General features: G+C 48.3%; 1 protein-coding gene across 1 annotated transcript in view; it reads right to left on the reverse strand.

Moving 5' to 3' along the window:
* The window catches only part of CTNNA1 (catenin alpha 1), a 391,106-nt gene that overhangs the window by 210,161 nt on the left and 158,481 nt on the right, over positions 1–22,464 (reverse strand). Inside the window, exon 11 of the mRNA XM_086931448.1 lies at positions 4,487–4,643. Within this exon, the coding sequence (XP_086787574.1) occupies positions 4,487–4,643 (157 nt within the window). The remainder of the gene's footprint in view (positions 1–4,486; positions 4,644–22,464) is intronic.

Consider the following 22,464-nt stretch of genomic DNA (forward strand, 5'->3'; position numbering starts at 1 on the left):
ACTTGTAGTTTAAAGACTTAGCACTTTAATGCGTTTCTTATCTTTTAAATGATAAGTATGTGTTGGCCACAAGTTTTAAGAAGGCTCCCCTTCAATTAATAAAGTGACTTGGTGCTACAGTACAATAAATCTAAAGTGGCTCATGCTACAATAGACAAACAAAACCTTGAATTTCATATGATATGAACATTCATAGATCTAGTAGTTTGTTCATCATTTCATGGGATAATCAGTTAACAGGGGACAGGGTTATGTTAATTTTATACAGTTAACCATATGGTTACAGATTTAAAAATATAATTATTTACACTCGCATACTTTATCATGTGTGTAAAATAAAACCATTTATAAATAGGACCTCATATAAAAGGATATCGGTGACATGTTAAAAATAACCGAATAAAAGACATACCCTAATGCCTAAAATCTACAGCTAAAATCAATCATGACACATAGTAATTATACTGAGATGATAAAACACTAGTGTTTCATATTTTAAATTTCATTTATAGTAATGGAATAAATATGTATAAATACAATATAAGACCCTAGCAATATAAATACTTCAAAATCCCAAATGGTCCAAAATATACAGTATATAAATATATATTTTTATATCTTATTGAATGATCATACAAACGAACATACGAACCTCATACATAAATTAGTTGTTTACAAATATGTATGGAGGTCCTCAGTGGTATTTAATCCTCCTGGCCATTTAGAGTCAAATTCCAGGATATAATTAGTCTCTGTTCTTCTCATGCAAGCGTCCCTATCCCCTCCTCTATTTGTTACAGGGATGGATTTGATTGCATAATATTTTAAGCATTGAGGTTTACTAATGTGACATGCCTCAAAATGCCTTGCGACCGGATAGGTTTGGTCCTTATTGGTTATTGCTCGCAGATGCTGCAGAATTCTTTTATGTACTGGCAGCTTCGTGTTGCTCACATATCTCAGATGGCATTCACATTCTAGACTATAGATACAATACTCAGTCTTGCATGTAAGATGTTGCTTGATCTCTCTAGTTAACCTAGGGATGACAGTGGTGTATTTCTTCGTATTTAACCATACTGACATGCTTTACATGACGAGCATTTAAAAAAGCCCTTGCTCATAGGCATCCAATTTTTCTTCTCAAAGCATTCCTGGCTGTTTTTAGATAAAATATTCCCCAGGCTCATTGCTTTGCGAAAAGTTATTGCTGGATTTGAGGGCATCCGATCTCCTATAACAGGGTCAATATGAACTAAGTGCCAGTTGTGTCTAACTATACTCCTTAATTCTTTTTCCTGCTTGGAGTATGTCAGGATTAACCTGATCGGATTAGTATCTATACTCTGGATTTGACTCTTGTTACGGGTATATTCCAGGAGTTGATTCTGGCTTTTAGCTGTGATTTTCTCATGGCGGTTTCCACTAATCTTAGACTGTATCCTCGTTCCACAAACCTTGTTAAACTTTCCTGTTTTAAAACCATATCATCTTCATTGCTACAGATACGGCGGATGCGGAGCGTCTCACCGTAAGGTATAGATTTAATAAGGTGTTGTGGATGAGAGCTTGTGGCATGTAATAAAGTGTTACCAGCTGTTGGCTTTCTAAAAAAGGGTAGTGCTAAGAACATTGTTGGATAAAAAAAACGGCACATCTAAGAATGTCACCGATTCCTTGCTAATGCTAGAAGTAAAATTTAGATTAAGATTATTCACATTTATCTCCTGTATAAAATTTAAAACTTTCCTCAGAGCCACGCCAAACAAAATAATTCATCAATAAAAAGAAGCCAAGAAACTATATTGGATGTACAGTATTGTTCAAATTTTCGCCTGAGGACCAGTTCCTCCCACCAACCCATAAATAGGCAGGCATAGCTTGGGGAGAAACTGGCCCCCATGGCTACACCCTGAACCTGTTGGTAAAATTGGCCATTAAACCTAAAATAATTACTCTCCAAACATAAAGATAACATTTCCAAGAGCATTTTTGAATGATGGGCAAACTCCATTGGCCTGGTGCCTAGATAGTATTCACATGCACGCAGGCCATCCCTATGTTTTATACATGTATATAAGGAGCTTACATCCAATGTCACTAAGAGCAAATCAGAATTCCACTCAATACCTTCTATTTTTCTCAGGAAGTCACTTGTGTCCTGAACATATGAGTCTAATGATTTCATATGCGTTTGCAGAAAATAATCTATGTATTTTGAGAGGTTTTCTAATGGTCCCCCACATGCAGCAATTATCGGTATTCCTGGTGGTGCGGTAAGGCTCTTGTGAACTTTGGGTATAAAATAGATGTAGGGGACTAGAGGGTGATCTCTTTTGATGAACTTGAACTCATCCCCACTCAACAATCCTAGTCCCTTCCATGCCACCAGATTTTTACATAGGTTTTCCTGCTTAGTCCTATATTTTAGTGGATTACTCTTCCTGTAGCATTGGATGTCATCCAATTGACTATATGCTTCTTGTAAGTAGTCTTATCGGCCGGAAGACAATGTTTCCGCCTTTATCAGAGTTGCGGATTACCAATTCTGCTTTTTGTAGTTTTTTTACCAATTGATTCAATTTTCTTTCTTGGATTGTATATTTTTTGCTCTGATCACTGTTTGCGTGGGCCAGTTTCTTTATTTGCGCCACCAATGACTCACTGAAAGTATCCAGTCCATCATGTGCTGCCAGGGGGATATATCTGGATTTTGGTTTGAATGAGGTGGTTGGTTTTGTCTGGCCACTCATTAGCACTCTTTCCTGTGTTCCTAGGCTGTCATCATTGCCCAGTTGACACATCGTGGAATAGACCAATGTCACTGACGGTCAGTTCTGTGGCTCTCACTTCAGACTCCGGTTTCCCTGTACCAATGATTGTCGGTTTGTAAAAGAACTGTTTTTTTAGCTTAAGTTTACATATATATTGGTAAACATCTGCCCTGGTTCTTGTATAACAGAAATTTGACTCTGGGCAATAACTCAGGCCCAAGCTTAATAATTGGTTTTCTGCTGCCGTCAGGTCTAGGGTACTCAAATTGATTATAGATTTCGATTGTATTTCTTGAGATTTATTCCCATTGCATGCCTGCGGCTCTCCAATATTCCTTATTGAGGGTTCTTTCGGGTTCCTCCCCGGCCCGACCCTGTTTGCTTTGATCTCCTTTGTTTTGCAGCGTTGCGCCTCCCCCCTCCTGCTCTGGACTTTTGTTGCACTGCTTTGCCCTGGAATCGCGATCTCAAAGTGTCTTTTCTATTTTGTTTTAAAATGTCCAGCTCTTCCCCCAGTCAGTTTAATGTTGGCCAGTCTCCTTGTATCTTTATTGTCTGACCCACCCTCTGCAGCCGAGCTGTTTACCGACGACTCATCAGTTACTGTTTTGGCAGCTCCTGTGTTGGTAGTGCTGCGTTTACTAGCTGTGGCCACTCTAAGGTTGTCGTAGCGGCGTGCAAATGTAAATATTTGCCCGTTGGCATAATCGTCCCTGTCCCTTTTACAGATCTTTCTAGTCTTGATTTTTTCCTCCTCTTTGGCCAATCTGGTTAACATGTCTTCCCTCAGTTTGGTTGTTTGGGGAGTTTCTTTATCGCCCACCTGTGTCTTAATTGTGTCCTCCAGGGCGTCCATTTTCTTTTGGAGTTCCTCCCCATCAATTTCAGCATATTTAAATAAAATTTGCATCAGGCGACGGGAGGAATCTAAATTGCACTCGCCACACTCAACCATCATAAGTGGATTAGGTGCTTCGTAACTGGGGGCCAGCATAATGCGCAGCCCCCTTGGTACTCTCCCAACATCGAGGTACCGCTTAAGAGAGCGCGCCTCCCACCATTTTGACTGTTCATGGTGTTTTAATGTCTCCAACTCCTTGAAGACTGTTCTTATGTTACTGGATTCAGCCCCACCTGATTCCCCATTGGTTTCTCTGCCGATGTTCGTTTCAGTTTCCAATTCATCTGAAAACATTTCTTGCGCGGCGAGCTCCCGGGCTCTGCCTGCATCGCCTGACATTGCTGTATTAAATGGGATTACGTTTCTGCGCTGTCAAACACGCTGATGCTGACTCTTACACACTGAAAACAAGTTTTCTCCTTGCTGTCGTTTACCAAGCCTTGGTCAGATCAGTGCGATTACCTTCCCTCTCCAGTACGCCAATCTTTTATGGATCGAATATAAGCAGCGACCTTACCGCAGTCACGGATCCCTCTCGGCACGGTATCGAACCCTTGCCTGCTCAGCTTCTGCTTGATTGGATACCCCAGATACATGCTGATTAATACAAGTAACCCATGAGAAAGCAAGCTTAAAATTAAATCAAAAGTGTGAATGAAGAAATTAAACACCATTATTGTTAAACAAATCTTACAATTAAAACATTTTGCGCAGTTCTGAAAACTTCATGAAAGTGAACTGCGTTTTATAGTAGCATTCCAAGATCATCTGCAAGTCTGTGGTTAAAGGAATAAATATGGACAGTGCATACCTGAAACAGCCAGAAAGTCATCAATCGAAGTGATGTCATCAACTGCATCAGTCAGCACACGTACTTGTCTTTCCCACTGCTCCTTGAAAAGGTCCATAGTCTCCAAAGCGACTTTACTCTGAGGTTTTGCAGCTAATGCTAGAGCTGCATTGATAACCTAAAACAAGCAGAAACATTTCCTTGATGGTATGTCACACATTCTTGTATGTTGCTCTCATCACTCAAATAAGGCCAGACATTAGAATACTCAGCAGGCATGATGGAAATGCTTTTATATACACAAATATAAAACATTTTAAGGAATGCAATACTTTTTTTTTCTTCTAGGGGACATAGGGTAGTCAGTCATATCCTGCTGTTGGTATACAAGTTTACTATTTTTGTACCCGAGACCATACTATCTCTCTCCCAATGCATAACCATGTTATTCAGCTTGTGCAGTTAAAAAGGCAGTGAGGGAGAATAGTCAAGGCTAAGCCTATGTGTTACCCTATGTGGCTGCAGGTGTTACAATCTCAGATACAGTGCAACAGAAAATAACAAAATCAATGCTGAATCAACGTTTTACCTTTACGATAACAATCACTAGCTGGATAGATAAATGGAACATGTAAAAGGAAAAATTGTACTTCCCTGTATACAGAATGTAGTGCAGTAGGCTCATGTAGGAAGCTGGCTCTGTATATACTATACCAAAAGTAAGGTATAGTGTGCACAGAGTCCAGTGGAACACCAAAGGTAGGCAGAGGTAAAGTTAGCTAGAACCTTACTCTATTTGCGGTGCGAGCAGTAGGTCAGTATCAGAGGACAGTGTTAAGAATGTGTTGTACACAGTCAGCAAATTAATTTACACACTCAAAGACTGAACCTCACACCAATTGTTTTTGTAGAAAAATATTTTTAGTTATTTTATTTTCTAGAACCAAGCAAGCCTGGCACAGGTAAGTTGACAAATAGTTTGCAGTAAATATACAGTTTGAAATGAAATAGTACTTTGAAATGGTTACAGTTTGAATTACTGGTAATGCAATACTGTGAAATGCTGTACATATACTTTGTATTGACTTTGCAATGAAAGTTTCAGGTAAGTTACTTTTAAGTTACTTTTGAGAGTACTTTTAAGATTACTTTTTCTACTCCGTGTGATATGTCTAAATATCACACTGGGACATTTCCTAGAGAAAAGGTAAGTGAAATCAGTTTTGCACAATTGCTATTTTTCAGGTTCCATACAAATCTACTCCACAATCTCAGGAAGCAAGGTTCAGGGGTGCCTAGATTTAGGGGTGTTACCGGTAGGTAAAAGGCAGGGACCAATGGGTCCCTTCCCTGGGGTGGGTACACCCCTATTATGCCACCCTCCAGTGGGAGGGGGGGGGTATGAGCCTGTCCCTGGTTGGCTGAGCCCCCCGCCCCCCCATCTTCAAGATGGCGTGGACTGAGAGTTGTGCTTCACCTAGCCTCCCCCACTGGAGGGGAGGAGTTGGCAGAGGAGGGCACACCTCTTCCTCACTTTAATTTTCCTGGTGGTTCTCCCGCTCAAAGTGGGGATCAGAACCAGTAAGGGACCAGTTACTGAGAGCAGCAAGTGGCCTGGAGAAGCTCAAAGGCGGCAAGCCTTTGAAGCTTCCCCTTCGTGAACCCTGCCTATCCTGGGGGAGGAGGCTTGGCACCTCATCCCCCGAGAGCAGCAGGCTCTCGACCCAGGGGTCCAGAAACCAGTCTGGTGGTGGCAGCTGAAAGTAGTCACTCAGCCTGGACACTGATGGTAGGTTAGTTTTCAGGGAGCATCTCTAAGATGCCCCCTGGGTGCATTTTTCATTAAAACCCACACTGGAATCAGTGTGGGTTTAATGTGCTGAGAAGTCTGATACCAAACTTCTCAGTGTAGCCATTATGGTGCTGTGGAGTTTGTAATTACAATGAGATGGCACTTTCTCACAGTACCATGTTGTGATAAAGTGCAATCTTTCTTGCAGATGTGATATGCCTAGATATAGAGTGCTGAGGGCCAATGTTATCCAATGAGGGATGGGGGCCTCTGGTTGGTGGCTGCTAACGGGCAGGCCACAAGGTTGCGGGAGCAAAGCTCCTGGTGTTAGGCTCAGGGCAAAGAGGGATCCGAGTGATCATACAAGGTGGACCCGCAGCGGTGCAGGGGCAGCTGGGTGCTGTTTGACATTAGAGGTGCCCTGTTTTCAATAGGGCTTCTCCGTTTTGGATTTTAGGAGCAGGCTTGTTCCAGGAATACTTCCGGGAGGAACTAACAGCTGGGCAGGTAAGTTGGAGGGCTCAGGGACGTAGGTACACCTATGGTACTTTTCTCCAGGGCGTAGAGCGTCTGGATGCAGGGGTGTCTTTTGAGGTCAGATTTCACCCTAACGGGCCAATAGCCGTTGGGGGGGGTCCTCTGTGAAGAGGCTGAAGGCAATGTCGGAAAATCCTGGGGTGGGCAACCCACGGTGGACTCTGACTCTGGAGCACTGGGGGACCTCGCTGGGACCAGTGGGGCACTGACTTGGGCCGTAGGCGTCGGGTGCAGTGGTGGTTAAAGGCATTGGGTTTCTTTGTCCTCAGCAGGCTCAGAGTCTTTCTTGGCTGTTTCTTTTGAACAAAGCTGCTGTTCACAGGAGAGCCGGTCTTTGTTGAAGGCATTCGACCCTCCCAGGCTTCTGGAAGCCGCTGACTGCAGGACAGGGCGAGTTCTGGCGCAGGATCTCTGGAAAGTATAGACGGGCCGGTAGAACTGGAGCCAGGTCAGTTGTTCTCTGCCGTCTCTTCTGCTGGGCATCTTTTTTGTCCTCCTTCGTAGGTTGCGGGAATCTGTCTTCCTGGTTAAGGGCTGCCCCCCAAATACTGTATTTAGGGTGCGTTTTTGGGGTCTCAAGGTCAGTAGCTAATGGCTTACTGACCTTCGGGTGACTAAACCCTTGGTGTGCTCACCCTAGATGGGGGAAGAGGGCTCAATCCCTAATTCTGATTGAGGAGTGCCTGCCGGCTGCAAGATGGTGGTCACTGAAGAATGGGCTTTACGTTGCCTCCCCCACCTGAGAGGTGGGGTTGGCCGAGGCGGGCACACCTTCTGGGCTAGCTAGTTTTTTACTGCTGGTCTTCCCGCCGAAAAGGAGGGGAGACGGGAAGGGGGCCTGCTCCTGATAGCAGGAGAGGCTGGGGGTCGTTTTACAAAAGGTGGCAAGGCCTTTGAAGCTCCTTTGTCAAAGATAGCTCTTCCTGGACTGGGGGAAGTGTGAACACCTCCGCCCAGGAAAGGATTTGTTTCTAGGTTCAGGGAGCGAAGGTTCCCACCCCAGGGGTCCAGAAACATGTTGTGGTGGCAGGCTGGTGTGCACCAGTCAGGGAACCCACCAGAAGCTGGTAGTTTTTCAGAGGGCTTCTCCAAGATGCCCTATGAGTGCATTTTTCATTAAATACCACAGTGGGTTTAATGTGCTAATAAGTTTGATACCAAACTTCCCAGTTTTCAGTAAAGCTATTATGGTGCTGTGGAGTTCGTAATGACAAACTCCCTTCACCATATACTTTTAACGGCATTACTGTACTTACAATGTCTAAGAATTGGCTAAGACACTGTAGGGGTACAGGTCTCATGCACCTGTACCCTCACCACTGGTATAGTACTCCCAGCTAGAGGAGAGTCTGACCTATGCCAGGGAAGTGGGTTGTAGGCATGGCACACAGGGATGTGAGCCATGTCGACTCTTCATTTTGTTCTGCACCAAAACACACACGGAGGGAGGGAGGGAGGGAGTGAGTGAGTGAGTGAGTATTAAGATGCAGGGCCTCTAAGGGTGACACAATAAGTGCTGCAGCCCTTAGAGGCCTTCCCTGGCAACAGTGTCCTTGGTACCCCTTGTACCTTTTACAAGGTAATGATATGTGGCCAGAGATGCCAATTAGGTTTAGGCTTCAATGCAGTTTTTAGGGAAGGAACATTGGCCCTGTGTACCCGATTAGCAGGAGCACAGGGCTCACTCAAAGAAAATCAGCAATTCAGCAAAAAGTGGGGGCATACCATGCAAGAAAGAGGGCACTTTCTCACAATTACTGAATAAGATCTTGCAATCTAATTATTCTATTTTTTTCAGTGTGCGCTACCTTGTACCCTGACCTGCTCCTGTCAGGCTGTAATATCTACAAATGAATGTGTACAGATCCTGTCATATATAACAAGGTGCACTACTCAAGCCCTTACTGTGCAGTATGTTGAAAACAACTTTTTTACAAAAATCCAAATGTTCAACTAATTTTAACAATTTTTACTTTGCTATTCATGCATACCGCATCTATATGTTCCTTTTGGCTGATCAACCAAATATTAAACAAAAGAAAAGGAATGACTGAATTAACAATGCTCGATTTTCCAATCAACTTTTTGTTGATATGACATTTATCTATCAATTCACGCTTCTTACATCACATTAAACAAATCATATTTTGTGCTGTGTTCCCAATGCATTTCGTGAATCCCTTCATCTGGGGAACTCCAGTCCTCAGTAAATCTTGACCGCCAATATGGGGATTGTTGTTAGATTTGTCTTGAAAGGATGTGAAGCCGCCAGTAGTGTAGAGATAGTTGCGCGTTTCAAAATTTGTCAGCTGTTATCTCTTGTACATCTTCTGTTCTCTATTTAGCACCGCCAATCAAGTCACGGTAATATTACATCTAGAAATTGAGAGATACTGCCTGCTGCCAAATCTTCACTTACTCAGGCTACTGCAGTAGAGTATCGAACGTTGGCGTCCAAGGGAAATAGAAATTGTTAAAATTAGTTGAACATTTGAATTTTTGTTTAAAAAAAGCGGTTTTCAACATACTGCACCGTAAGGGCTCGAGTAGTACACCTGGTTATATGAGACAGGATCTTTACACATTCATTTGTACACAGGGTAGTGTGCCATGTCGACTCTTCACTATGTTCAGCACTGCACAACACGTAGCCTACAAGGGCAGTGTGTGGGTGTTAGGGTACAGGGCCTCTAAGGGTGGCACAACATGTGCTGCAGTTCTGATAGGTTTCAATGGTCACAGTGCCCTTGGTACCCATGGTACCTTTTATAAGGGACTTCCATGTGGCCAGAGAGTGGGCAATTAAGGTTGCAACAGTACAGTTTTAGGGAATGAACAAAGGCCCCGGGTACCTGGTTGGCAGGCACCCAGAGAACAATTAGTCAAAGAGCATCAACATGCAAAAAGGGGCACTTTCCGACACACTACAACTCCCAAACCGCACAAAACATCAAAAACTGCTCCATCACGACCTGCAACCCAGGCAGAATTTTTAAAAAAAAATAATTCGTGCATCATCCACGAATAACAGTGTTGGTACTTTTAAAGCTCCTATTTTTGGTGCATCATTTCCAGGGATAGATGGTTATTTCGCTACATCATCTATATATAGGGAAAGGAGAGTTGGGGCCTGGACACCTTCCTTCGGAGCTCCTTTCTCTATTCTTGTGCGTCTGGTCACTTCACTCTAACTGCCCCATCTCATCAAGGGTATAGTTGGTCTCACTTAACCTTACTGATATAGATAAAATGTTATCAGGGAATCTTGCAATGCCCAGGACACTCCAAAGCTTAGAGCAGGGTATTAGGTCAAAGCTGACCCAAGACCACCAAATGCCACGCAAAAGTAGCCCTTTACCAGAGGCATAGTTTTACAATATATTGCACACAATCACAAACTCTGATCCAACTGTGCAGATGGAACCCTGTTTGCAAATCGGACAGTATTTTGTTTTCATTAGAACACTCTGTACGTTTCCCCAGTGTTTAACAGAAGAAACGCTTCGACAGGCCATCAATTAAACTAATGGGTTTGTAGTACTGAGGATCTAGGGGCTGCCCTTCTTATGGGTTGGTACAATCTCAGCATTGTACCAAGATTTTGGTAACTCGCTCCCTCCAGAATACTACTGATGAACTTGTTAAGATATTGAGTCTCAAGCATGGGGATCAGGGGCATACAGTTCTTCCAGTATTTGATCAGACCCAGGTGCCTTCCCAAAAACTATCCGATTAATGGCACTGTAGCACTCTTCTAGTGTAATCAGTGATGTACTTGGGGTCTCTGATCACATGTGGGTCCGTGCCGGCTATCCCATTATGCACCTAGTCTGCTTCCAAATATAAGCCTTCACAGTGCTCTACCCAGACTAGTGGCTGACTATGGACATCAACCTTAGTCTTAAAGTAGCAGTTTCTATGAGCTAATAGGAGACAGAATGTTTTATAGTCCCTCACTCAAGCTGCTGCCGACAGATCATTCTTCCCCCATTTGGACCCAGCTTCATGGGCCTTCAGCATATCTGTGACCTTCATGCCTTACACCACCCCCTCCCATTCCTGTTTGTTATAGTGCATCTGCTATAGATTTGTGACATAAGGTGTAGTTGACCTTTGACCCAGTACTATTTTATTGCCAGACTGTTGTCAGAAATACTCCTCTCACTATAATATGCAGTGATTGATTCGATGGAATAGGATAGCAAATACCCTCTCATCACGAGATGGAGGGCATCATGGTCCCAGTTATTCTTCTAAAAGACCATCATGTATCTCATATGTGGTCAGAGTTGTAGATCTAGCATAATGCAACATAGTCTGCTTGATTGATTTAGCCTCTTGAAAGTACATGCACCAGCTAAATCGGATGAGTAATGGCCATTGCATGCTTTAAGTCCTAGTTTTATTGGCTTTCCCAATAATTGAGTTGAAATGGCTGTCCATCTTTTTACTGGCGAGACGTTTTAGGATTTCTTTTTTATTCCATAAGGCTATCAAACAGCAAAAGCTGTCCCTAGGTCAAAACTCAAAATAAATCACTGTTGAAAAAACGCTTTTGTACTGTAGCACCTTTACTGCCTTGAAGTCTTGAGAGGATGGACAGGTCTCACAAGGAAAGACAGCCCAAATTACAGAATACCGGATTGCCAAAAGAAACGAGGGAAGTGGTTGACTTGTGCCAGAAAAACGTTCAACTATTAAGCATTGCAATGAACAAACAACAACTGTTTCAGGGCTATTCGTCGACATCTCTGTGAATGAAGCAACCCTTTGAAAAGGGAAGGGAGAAAAGGAGAAGTGAGTGGGTAGAATGCCTGGCCTCCGTGGAGAAACTTATAGGGTTAACTTACAATATCGATAAAATATCTATTCTAGAAACTGGGCTCTTTATCTCAATTTACAAATAACCTAATCGAAAATGAATCACTGTTAGCGATAAGTCACGCACTCAAGGGTCTGGAGTAGCAAATAAATTGTGCAAAACACAGCTGCAACAACACTCTTCAGAGTACCCTGGGACAAATTGGTATGAGAAAATGTAGTTATCTGATGTTACAAAAGTTAAATTTGTACAGATAGATCTGCTCATATGATAGACACCTATAGGGGGCGTGGCTTGGGCGCCGATGGCGATGGTCGCCTGAGAGCTCGGCTCCGGGACTGAGCCCGGGATTATCCTGTAAATCGGAGGCCGTGGGGCACCCTAACCCCCGCAAACTGTTGATCGGACCGACTGGGACCTGCCGGGGCACCTGGCGCAGCCCGAACATGAGGTGATCCGGCGGAAAATCGAAGTTTGTGGATCCGGGGAGTGCGACCCAACATGGCGCCCGGACCTCATTGTCCCTTTGGACGGGACCATTAGACTGGAGGAGCATCGCTAGCTATAGCGCACCCTCCACCTTTTCATCTCCCTGCGTTATGAGGGTCTGGGTATCGACCCGATTGGACTCTGGCAACGGGGATCGCTCCTAGATGGTCGGATGCCCTCACTATAGTGGATCTCGGCACACGAACGCCTGGAGGCCCTGGCCGCGGCGCCGACTCCCTAGGCCGCACTTGGCTGCATTTCCCCGATCGACCCACTCCCATGGGAGGCACAGCCCCTTGGCACCACAAAGTCTCCGGTGGTGTTGGTGACCCTCGCTCCGGGTCCTCATCAACCAAACGGGCCTGCCGACCTGGCGCCGATTGTCTACGCCTCCGCCTCAGTGCCCTCAGACGACGTGGTGGTGGCGCGGGCCGAAGCTGTGGAGGTCCAACAGGTCCTGGAGACGGGGATCACCGGCCCTCGGCCCGAAGACCGACAACCGGGAGAGACATAGCCGACGCCCGCACTCGGTGGTGCCTCTGCCTGGGTCCACACTGTGCGATTCCTGCGACATGGGGAAACCAAGGGGAGCCAAGGGGACTACCCCAGCCGCCTCAGACTCGGAGGCCCCGGACAAGGAGGAACGTGGAGACCCGGAGAGTTCTGGTGGCGCACCATTGCAACAACAATTTGACCGTGTCTTAGAGGCGATTGCGACCACACGCTCGGCCCTCCAGCAGGACATTGCCCAAGTGGCGACGAGCCTGGGCCTCCTTAGAGCGGATCACGGCAAGCTTTCGGATAGGGTCAAGGAAGTGGAGGGCTCGGTGAAAACCTTGGAGCCGGCGCAGCGAACCCTGGCCGCGACAATGAAGGATGCCCTATCCCGGATTACTGCCCTGGAGCAGCGGGCGGAAGATGCGGAAGGCCGTAACAGGCGAAACAACATTCGAGTGGTGGGCCTGCCGGAGAAGATTGAGGATGGCGACATGGTGGCCTACTTGGAAGCCTGGCTCCGAGACACGGTGGCCCCGGAGGGTCTATCCTCCTTCTACACCCTGGAGCGAGCGCATAGAGTCCCAGCGAGGCCACCACAACAGGGCCGTGCCCCGCGACCGGTGGTAGCACAGTTATTGCACTTTCGGGACAGAGACCTCATCCTCAATGCCGCCAGACATAATGGCCCATTCAAGGTTGCGAACAGCCAGGTGAACATCTTCCCGGACTACACCTATGAGACCCAACGCAGGCGGTTCTCATTCTTGGCGGTCAAGCGCGAGCTCCGGAGCGAGGGCATCCAATACTCGCTCCTATTTCCTGCAAGGCTCCGCATAATTGTCGATGACAAGACTCAATTCTTTGATACCCCGGAGGATGTCTGTACCTGGCTTGAACTTTATAGAGCCGGAAAAGATGGCTTTGGCTCCTCATCTCAGCTAGCGGCGGAGCCGGGACAGCGACGGCGGTCCAAGAGGATTCGGAGTCGCCGTGGCCGGTCAGGTGGACCCTCAACTGCGGAGACATCGACGGAGCGGAAGGGAGTGCTGGAAGTGTTATCTGCGCTGTCTGGCTCACGGGACGGTACCATTGAAGAGGAAGCGGACCCTGGTGACGAGGGGGTACCAACGGACTCGGAGGAATCGGTGACTGATAGCGTCCACACTCCGGTGATCACACCGAAATCGGTTGAGGACCTTCTGGATGGACAGGGTTGACAGGGTGAGCTGCATCCATTTGGGAGGGGGCCCGAAGCGGGGGTGGCGGGAGCCGACGATTGATCATGACTCCCGGGGAATTGGGGGTGGGGTGCCATGCTCGAGCCCTGAGGGTTTCTTGTACTGTTTTGGGCTTGCTTTAGTCCTGGTAGCCAGAGCATCGAGGGCCCACTGCCAACGCCCAGCCCGCACCTGGCCCTTAAGGCCTTCCTACGGTGGCGACCGCAGGATTAGTCGGGGACAGGGTTTTTTTTTTTGAGGGTATGGTTTGGATGGGAACTAGATGGTGCTATTTGGGTCCTGTTCTGGGGAGGGTGGGCAGGGGTTTGGGTCGAATAGGGGTTGTTGAGTTTTGGTTGGGGAAAATGGCCGCCATCAGTGCTGGGTTGATTGTTGCTCTTTCTTTGTTGGGACCCAGATGGGGAGACTTTGCACGAACAATATGGGACAATGGCTGATGTTGCTAATGTGAAATGTATTACTTGGAACGTGCGGGGGCTTCACACCATGTCTAGGCGTCACAAAGTCCACGCTTATTTAGTGCGTAGAGGGGTACAAATGGCGCTGCTGCAAGAGACCCATCTGAACAAGGCGGAAGGGGCGGCGCTACAGCGTAGGTGGAGAGGGCAGGTCTTTTGCACTTCGTACTCCGCGTATGCCAGGGGGTCGCTAATTTGGATTAGAGCTGGGGCTCCCTTCCAGGTCACGAAATCAGTGGTGGATCCGGAGGGGCGCTATGTGGCCGTTTCGGGCCCTCTTGGGGGGAGGGACCTAAACGTTTGCTGTGTTTACGCACCCAATGTGGACCAGATTGCCTTCCTTTCCAGGTTATCGGGCTCGTTGGCCCACTTCTTCTCCGAGGCCCCTCCTGCTCGGTGGGGATTTCAATTCGGTAGTGGATGTGGAGACCGACCGCTCGCATCCGCCTTTCCCTGACTCTCCGGTCCGCCGTGTGGCTAAAGGTCGTAGAGACTGGCACACGCACTGGGGTCTGACGGATATTTGGAGGGCGCAACACCCCAACACTAGAGACTATTCCTACTTCTCGGGCCTGCACGAGTTGCACGTTAGACTGGACGGATTTCTGGGCTCGACTGAACTGGTTTCAGCGGCGGTCCGGTCTGAATATTTGACCAGGACCATCTCAGATCATAACCCCCTCCTGCTGGACCTTCGCTGGTTTCCTGGGGTGCATGCGGTGCCCACCTGGAAGTTACGTCCCGAGATCCTTGAGGACAGTGTATTCAAAGCGGACCTAGGAGATAAGATCTCGGAATACTTCGCGTCCAACAGGGGCACTGCGAGCTCGAGGGCGCTGGAATGGGACGCTTTTAAGGTGGTGGTGAGGTGTTACTGCATTTCCAAGAAGGTGGGCATGAGGCGAGTTATCCTTGACGACTTAGATACAGCTGATCGGAAATTCCGTGAGTTGGAACTCCGCCGCCCCGGGCGCCCTGAACTCCAGGAACGCACGGCAGAGGCGAAGGAGGCGGTGGCGGCGGCGGTCGAGCGGCTGCGCTGTTTCGACTACAAGGCCTATACGGTTAGGTCCCTCGCAGAGGGGGATAGGTCGAGCGCATTGCTGGCATGGCTAGCTAACCCTACGCGCCAGGCCTCACTGACGACGTCCATGCGCATGGCGGACGGGACTGAAGTATACACTCAGCCTGAGATTCTGAGCTGTTACCTGCACTACTACGAACGTTTGTACCGCAGTCGGTCTGCCAGAGACCCTGACCTGCTCGATGATTATCTACGACCCCTGGAGCTCCCAACAGTGGAGCCTGACGTAGCGAAAGCCCTGGGGTCCGACATAGAACTGGGGGAGATCCGCAGCGCCATTAAAAAGATGGCGAGGAATAAGACCCCGGGCCTAGACGGCCTTCCTGTTGAATTTTATGCAGCTTATGCTGATCTCCTAGCACCAAGGTTATTGATAGTGTATAGAGAGGCGAAGAGGCTTGGTCGGCTCCCCGGCTCGATGTGCGAGGTCTTAGTGGTTCCCCTCCTCAAGCCGGGAAGGGACTCGTCCGATCCGGCGTCCTACCGTCCTTTATCAATGCTGACGGTCGACTATAAAATACTGAGCAGCATCTTGGCTTCGAGGTTGCTAGGTCACATGAGCTCCCTGGTACATGAGGACCAGGCTGGATTCATCCCCAAGCGAAACACGACCATGAACATCCGTAGGTTGTTCCGCTTGCTGGGAGAACCGCTCGTGGACGCCGCGTGCCCGGTGGTCCTATCGGTAGATTTGGAGAAGGCTTTTGACAGCCTGGAATGGGACTACCTGCGCACTGTGTTACTGCGGTTCGGCCTTGGCGAGGGTTTCATCAGATGGACCACGGTCCTATATGCCTCGGCATCGGCCAGGGTTCGGGCAGGCCCGCTGATTTCCTCACAATACCCGGTGGAGAGAGGCACGAGACAGGGTTGTTCGTTATCCCCGCTTCTTTTTGCATTGGCGGTGGAGCCACTGGCGCTGCTACTCCGATCGGGAGCCCATTATAAAGGCTTGTGGACACCTTCGGGCCCACACTACATTTCGCTGTACGCCGATGACCTGTTGCTCTTCCTTGAGGACCCGGTTGCTGCCCTGCATGGAGCTGCGACGGCGCTCACGGCGTTTGAGGAGGTCTCGGGCCTTCGGGTGAACTGGGCTAAGACCGGTCTTTTCCCGGTTCGCAGAGGCACACCTGTAGGAAGGTACATCCTGACTATGGTTGCCCCCAACTTTTTGCCCTGTGTTTTAGCTGGTTTTGGACATAGTCGACCTGGGACCCTGCCATTCAGGACCCAGGCCTACTGCTCTCTCTTTAAAATGGATTCCATGTACCCTAGGTGCATTTCCAATTGGTACTGGGCCACCCTATCAGACCCTGTAACTCAGGGCATGGGTGTACCCAGGGCTGCCAGGGGCTGCAGCATGTATTATGCCACCCCTGGCTGGCCTCCTAAATTTGACACAACTGGCTGCATGACAGCTGGGGCAAAGTCGTGTAATCACCCTTTGCTGTAGGTGTAGTATACCTATACCTAACCCTAAAATGGACACACAGATTCCTATCAGTCACTCCTATGGCAGGCCTTGACAATCCTGAAGGCAGAGTGCTTGGAATCGTGTGAGATGGTGCTCTGGCATGAGCTGAGCCTGTCTGCAGCTTGCGGAACCAAGTCCTAATAGCTGTTCCATGATATCGCATACCATATACTCTTAAGTGCATTATAATCCTCGCGGTTAAATGCTAACTTTGGTATTGCTTTATCAAAACATGTCGAGTAAGGTGTCATACGAATTGGAATACTAACCCCTCGCCAATTCTGGCGACGGGGTTAGCATTCCACCCTTCTAGAGGGACACGACATGTATGTAACTGTGAACCCCGGTTAAAGTTAACTGAAGCCTCAGCTCCACAAAATGGATGCTGCCACCACAGACACGAGTCTGACCCCCTGCAGCTGGGAGTCCTTCCAGTGAGGGGAGCCTCGACAAAGGGTTTCCTGTCAGGGGCGGTGCTAGCACCGTCCCAGACATGGTTTTGTGTATCCTGGGTAGGCAGGGCTTTTCAGGAAGGTGACTGCTGAGTGGCACCCCGGTGCTCACTACGCATAGGCCAGTCAGAACCAGTTCCAGGGGCACACCAGCCCCTGGCCTGGGGAAGTCCGGCAGGGGAGAGGGGTGTAACCACCCCCCTCCTGGTCCCACCCATAGGCAGGACCTAGTCACCGGGTCAGCCCCCTTTTTTTAGTATAAAGATAGGAGCGGGCCCCCTGTTCAAATTAGATCATCTTTGGAATCAAGATACCACTTTCTTCGAAAGGACTTCACGATTTCTTCTTCAAGATTCTCCCTTGTGGCTAAGGAGTAGTCACCCTGCATCAAGCGGGCACCATCCTAAAGAACACTGCGGTCTGCTGCAAGTCCTTCATCACGAATCCGACGACCCAGCTCGACGAGACCCGGCTTCCCTGGCACCTCTGACCTCTACTCACCTCTACAGCCAAGCTGAGAACCGTGAGTGCGACGAGACCTCGAGGGACCGACGGTCGCCAAGACTGCACGACATCTTTACTGCAAGCCCACCGTGTCCTCCACTGGTGAGTGCTTTGGGGTCCGAGAAGCCCCGACCCTGCGCAGCTCCAGCACCCAAGGTCAGCCTCCCTGCATCTCCACGATCTGCGTGGGGCCCTTCTGCTGTTTGCTGTGCACCGCGTTGTTTGGCTACTAGCCGGCTGGCTTGTGGCCTTCTGAACGACGCCCAACGACTTCACGACTGCTGGTCTGGTTGCTCCAGACTGGCCCTTGCTTCCTTCTTGAAGAGAGGCACCCCGGACCCTCCTGGTCCACTCCAGACGCCATTTTAGGTCCACCGCGTGGGCTTGAATTTGCCAAGGCTTTGTTGCCCAATCCTGGGTCCAGCGACGCCGACAGCTTCTAACTTCGTGGGACAGCTCGATCCTCCATCCTGGTCGCCGACAACGCCTCCTGGTCCGCGAGATCTTCGAGCTACAGCGTCACCCACTCACCTTGTCGAGGTGGCTACCATCCGGTGCCCTCCTGGTGCCCACTGACTACTGGCTAGTAGTCTCGAACTTGGTCCCCTCTGCTTTCAGGTGTCATCTATCTTCGAGATCCAGGCTTGGATCCAACTGAACTTTCTTCACTGGTCACCGGCCAGCATCTTTTCTTCCGGCTCCTGGTCCGTCTACGAGGATTCCCGACGTCTTTTCAGACCTATGCAGCTGCAGCCCCTGGGCTAGGTAACTTCGGCATTTCGGTGCCCCAGCATAGCCTCACTATCCAAGGGTCAGAATCTACTTTCGTTTTCTCCCTACCAGGTCGGGTTCGCCCGAGAACACTAACTTTCTAATTCCTAGCTACCATAGACTTTTGTCCGCATCTCGCGTGAGAGTGCACACACTGCACCCGAGTCCCCTAGGCCTCCTAGAAGTAATCTAACGATTCCCTAGTCAAGTCCTAGCGATTCCAAAAGCTATTAGTACTGTACTTACCTGCTAGGAATTTCGCATTCCACTTTCAGAGTATATGGTTTTCCGTGCCCCTCGGGCATTTGTATATACTGTGCTAACTTAAGTATTTTTGTAAGAGTTTTGGTTTGTGCTTAGTACCCTGTCCTCATAAAGAGTACAGGGCTGTTGTGATCTTTAAATAAATAACTGTTTATTTTCATAACACTTGTGTGGTGTCCTTTCACTTGGTATTCAAGGGGTATATGTGTGGTAAACAGCTGGCTTAACGCGCCCTCTCGAGTCTTTAGCCTTAGACTGCTCGTATCCACGCTACTAGGATAGCTGGTCTATAAGGTTGACTTACAACCAATCATCAATAAGGGTTGCTGGACTGATACATAGTGTTCACTAGAATAGTGAGCACTGCATATCAGGCCACCTTCTCACATTGGTGAGCAGCGGTTGGGATTTGAGCTTGCTGTTGTTTTACCACACGTATCCTAAGAATATCTTGTTGAAAGATCACATAAGTACTGTTAGGTACATATAACTAAAGCTTAGAATACTCTGAGTTCTACTGAACCAGCTGTTGTAGCTCCTCAAGGCTTAGCACACCTTGGCTGCAACTCTAGCAAGGGATCAGTAGGTAACACATAGTGTAGGTAGGTGCATCACTTACACCACACTAGAAACAGTATGTCAGACAAAGGAGGAAACTCTGAGTCTCCCCTTGTGTCAGTGGACCCTCCACAGGTCCCTTCTAAATATACTGCTCTTAGCTTCCATGAGATGAGACAAGTGTGTACTCTCAGGAAACTAAAACAGGGGTCTAACCCCACCACTTCCTTTCTGATTGGTCTCCTAGAGGCTTATGATTCCAGTAGGGCTGGTAACCCAGACCCTTCTAATCCAGAAGGAAGTATGCCCTCCTTACAGGGACCCTTTGATAGCCAGGGCCATCCCCTCCAGGAAGCAGATGATGCTGAGGATGAGGATGATGATTTGGTATCAGGGGATGAGGCAGACAAGGGACAGGTAGAAGTCATTAGACTAACCAGGTCCAACTTAAGCAGACATGAGCTTGGTACTGGGGAACCCCTGGGCCCACTCTCAGGTCAGCTTAACATTGGGAATGGACGAGTTAGGTCTCTATCAAGAGGCTCTAACAGATCCTTTCGAACCAATGGCTCTCTCAACTCTTCTCACAGAGGGATGTCTTCCCCTAAGAGGAGAGTGTATGAAGCTGAAGAAAGGGCAGTCAAACTGAGGATTGAAAGGGAAGAACTTGCCCTGGCCAAAGAGAGACTTGCCCTTGCTAGAGAGCAAGAATTATGTGGGCTAGTTCCCACTGGTGGCAGCAATAAACCTAGCAATAGGGAAAGGAGTTTTGATACAAAGCACCTGAATAAGATAGTGCCCCCCTTTAAAGAAGGGGATGACATCCACAAATGGATTACTGCTTTGGAGAGAGCCTGCACTGTGCAGGGTGTTCCCCAAAGTAAGTGGGCAGCTATCTTGTGGCTCTCCTTTGATGGTAAAGGTAGAGATAAGCTCCTCACCACAAGGGTGGAGGATGCTAACAATTACCAAATCTTGAAGAATACACTGGTTGATGGGTTTGGTTTAACCACTGAACAATACAGGATGCTGTTCAGAGACACCCAGAAAACTCAGTCTCAAGATTGGACTGACTTTGTTGATTGTGCCACTAAGGCTTTTGAAGGCTGGCTACTGGGTAGTAAGGTTACTGATTTTAAAGGATTGTATAATCTAATTATGAGGGAGCAAATCTTAAATAATTGTCAGAACCAGCTATTACATCAGCACCTGGTAGACTCTGAGTTGACCTCTCCACAGGAATTGGGTAAGAGGGCAGACAAATGGGTCAGAACCAGGGTTAGGCCTAAAAACCAGGGTGGTGACCAGAAAAAGGAATCAACCAAGCCTCAAGAGAAGGGTGGGGACAAATCCACAGAGAAGACTTCCCAAGGGCCCCAAAACTCCAACAAGGGTGGGGGGTCCCAGAACACTCCTTCAGAGCAAAAGAAACCGTATTGTCATACCTGTAAACAGGTGGGCCATTACAAAAGTGATGCCAGTTGCCCTAAAAATGGCAATAAGGGAAATGTACCCCCAGGTAATACTCCTAAACCTCCTGTTACCACTAGTGGTAATTCCCCAGGTGGTGGGAGTGCCCCCAAGAATGTGGTGGGCATTACTTTGGGCAATCAGGAGGACTATGGCTTAGCCAGGTTCCCTGACCACACTCTTGTCTGTGAGACTGGCATGGGGTTTGCCAACTTCACTACTGGACCCCACATTTTGGGCAAGTATAGACAAGAAGTTTTAGTGAATGGTCAGAAAGTTGAGGCATTCAGAGACACAGGGGCCAGCCTCACCATGGTGAGTGACCATCTGGTCCCCTCTGCTCAACTGACCCCTGGTTTTACTTATCAGGTGACAGACATTCATGGAATGAAAAGAAGGCATCCCATGGCAGTAGTCAAGCTCAGCTGGGGTAATGTCACAGGGCCCATGAGAGTGGCAGTGACAGATAACCTACCTGTAGATTGCTTACTGGGGAATGACCTGGAACTCTCAGCATGGGCTGAGGTGGAACAAGAAACTCATTCCAGAATGATAGGCCTATCCAGACAGGTTAGTGGGGCAGTAATAGCTACAGCCCCAGTCCAAGCACCATTCCTCCCTGAAAAGGTTGGAAAGGCAGTGGTAGCCACTGCCCAGGCTCAGACAGACTTTTCAGAACAGGATAGGAGGGCTGTGACAGTCACAGCCCAAACACAAACTGAGTGCCCTCCTGAAAAGGTTGGCAAGGTTGAAATGGTCTCAGCCTCTACTCAAACAGATAGTGAGGTTGTGAAGCCTGAAACAATGGATCACTCCACTCAACCAGAGAGCATTGAGGAGGAAGAAGAGTCTTCCCCCTCCCAGACACTAGGTGAGAGCCAGCCTCCTCAGGGAACTGACTCTACCCCTGTTGAAGGAACTGCCCCAGAGGTAGTCAGGCCTAGCCTGGCAGAGCCCCTGATGGCAGTGGACCCTTCCCAGGTGGGACCCAGTCTGGAGCAGGTAACCTGCACCTCTCTACCCTGCCTCAGTCAGCCCAGGGCTGAAGAGGTCAGGGAGGCCAGTGGTGGACCCCAAAGGGCCCCCTGTCCAAAAGAACCCCTTAATCAGCAGATTAGGATCACTGAAGCTGGTAAACCTAGCCAAGTGAAAATAAGTCAGACTCCTGAGGGATCCCCCTTAAAAGTAGTTAGGGAACTCCCACAGCTGGACACTGTTGGGCACAGCCAAACATGGGGCCTAAAAACCCCAGACCTGACCTGTCCCTCCAGTAAGCCAAACAGAGGGACTCAGCCTCCCGCTTTAGGTAGCCAGAGGCTGACCCTGAGAGCTCAGTGCATCTCAGCTAAAGAAAGAAAGGCACATATGATGGATGGTGATTGGAGGAAGTTGAGCCCAAAGGTAGAGGAGCCTCACTTCAGTACTCCATCCCAGCATCAGCCTTTTGCTTTCCCAAGACACACCAGAGACAGAGATTCCCTATGGTGGAGACCTTCAGATACCCTTAGGGTGAGGGGTTGCCTAGTGGACCATGACACAGGGGGAAACCAAGCCAGAGCTGGTACTTCCTTATATGGCCACTTAG

Source organism: Lissotriton vulgaris, chromosome 7, assembly GCF_964263255.1.
Source record: "Lissotriton vulgaris chromosome 7, aLisVul1.2, whole genome shotgun sequence".
Classification (NCBI taxonomy): domain Eukaryota; kingdom Metazoa; phylum Chordata; class Amphibia; order Caudata; family Salamandridae; genus Lissotriton; species Lissotriton vulgaris.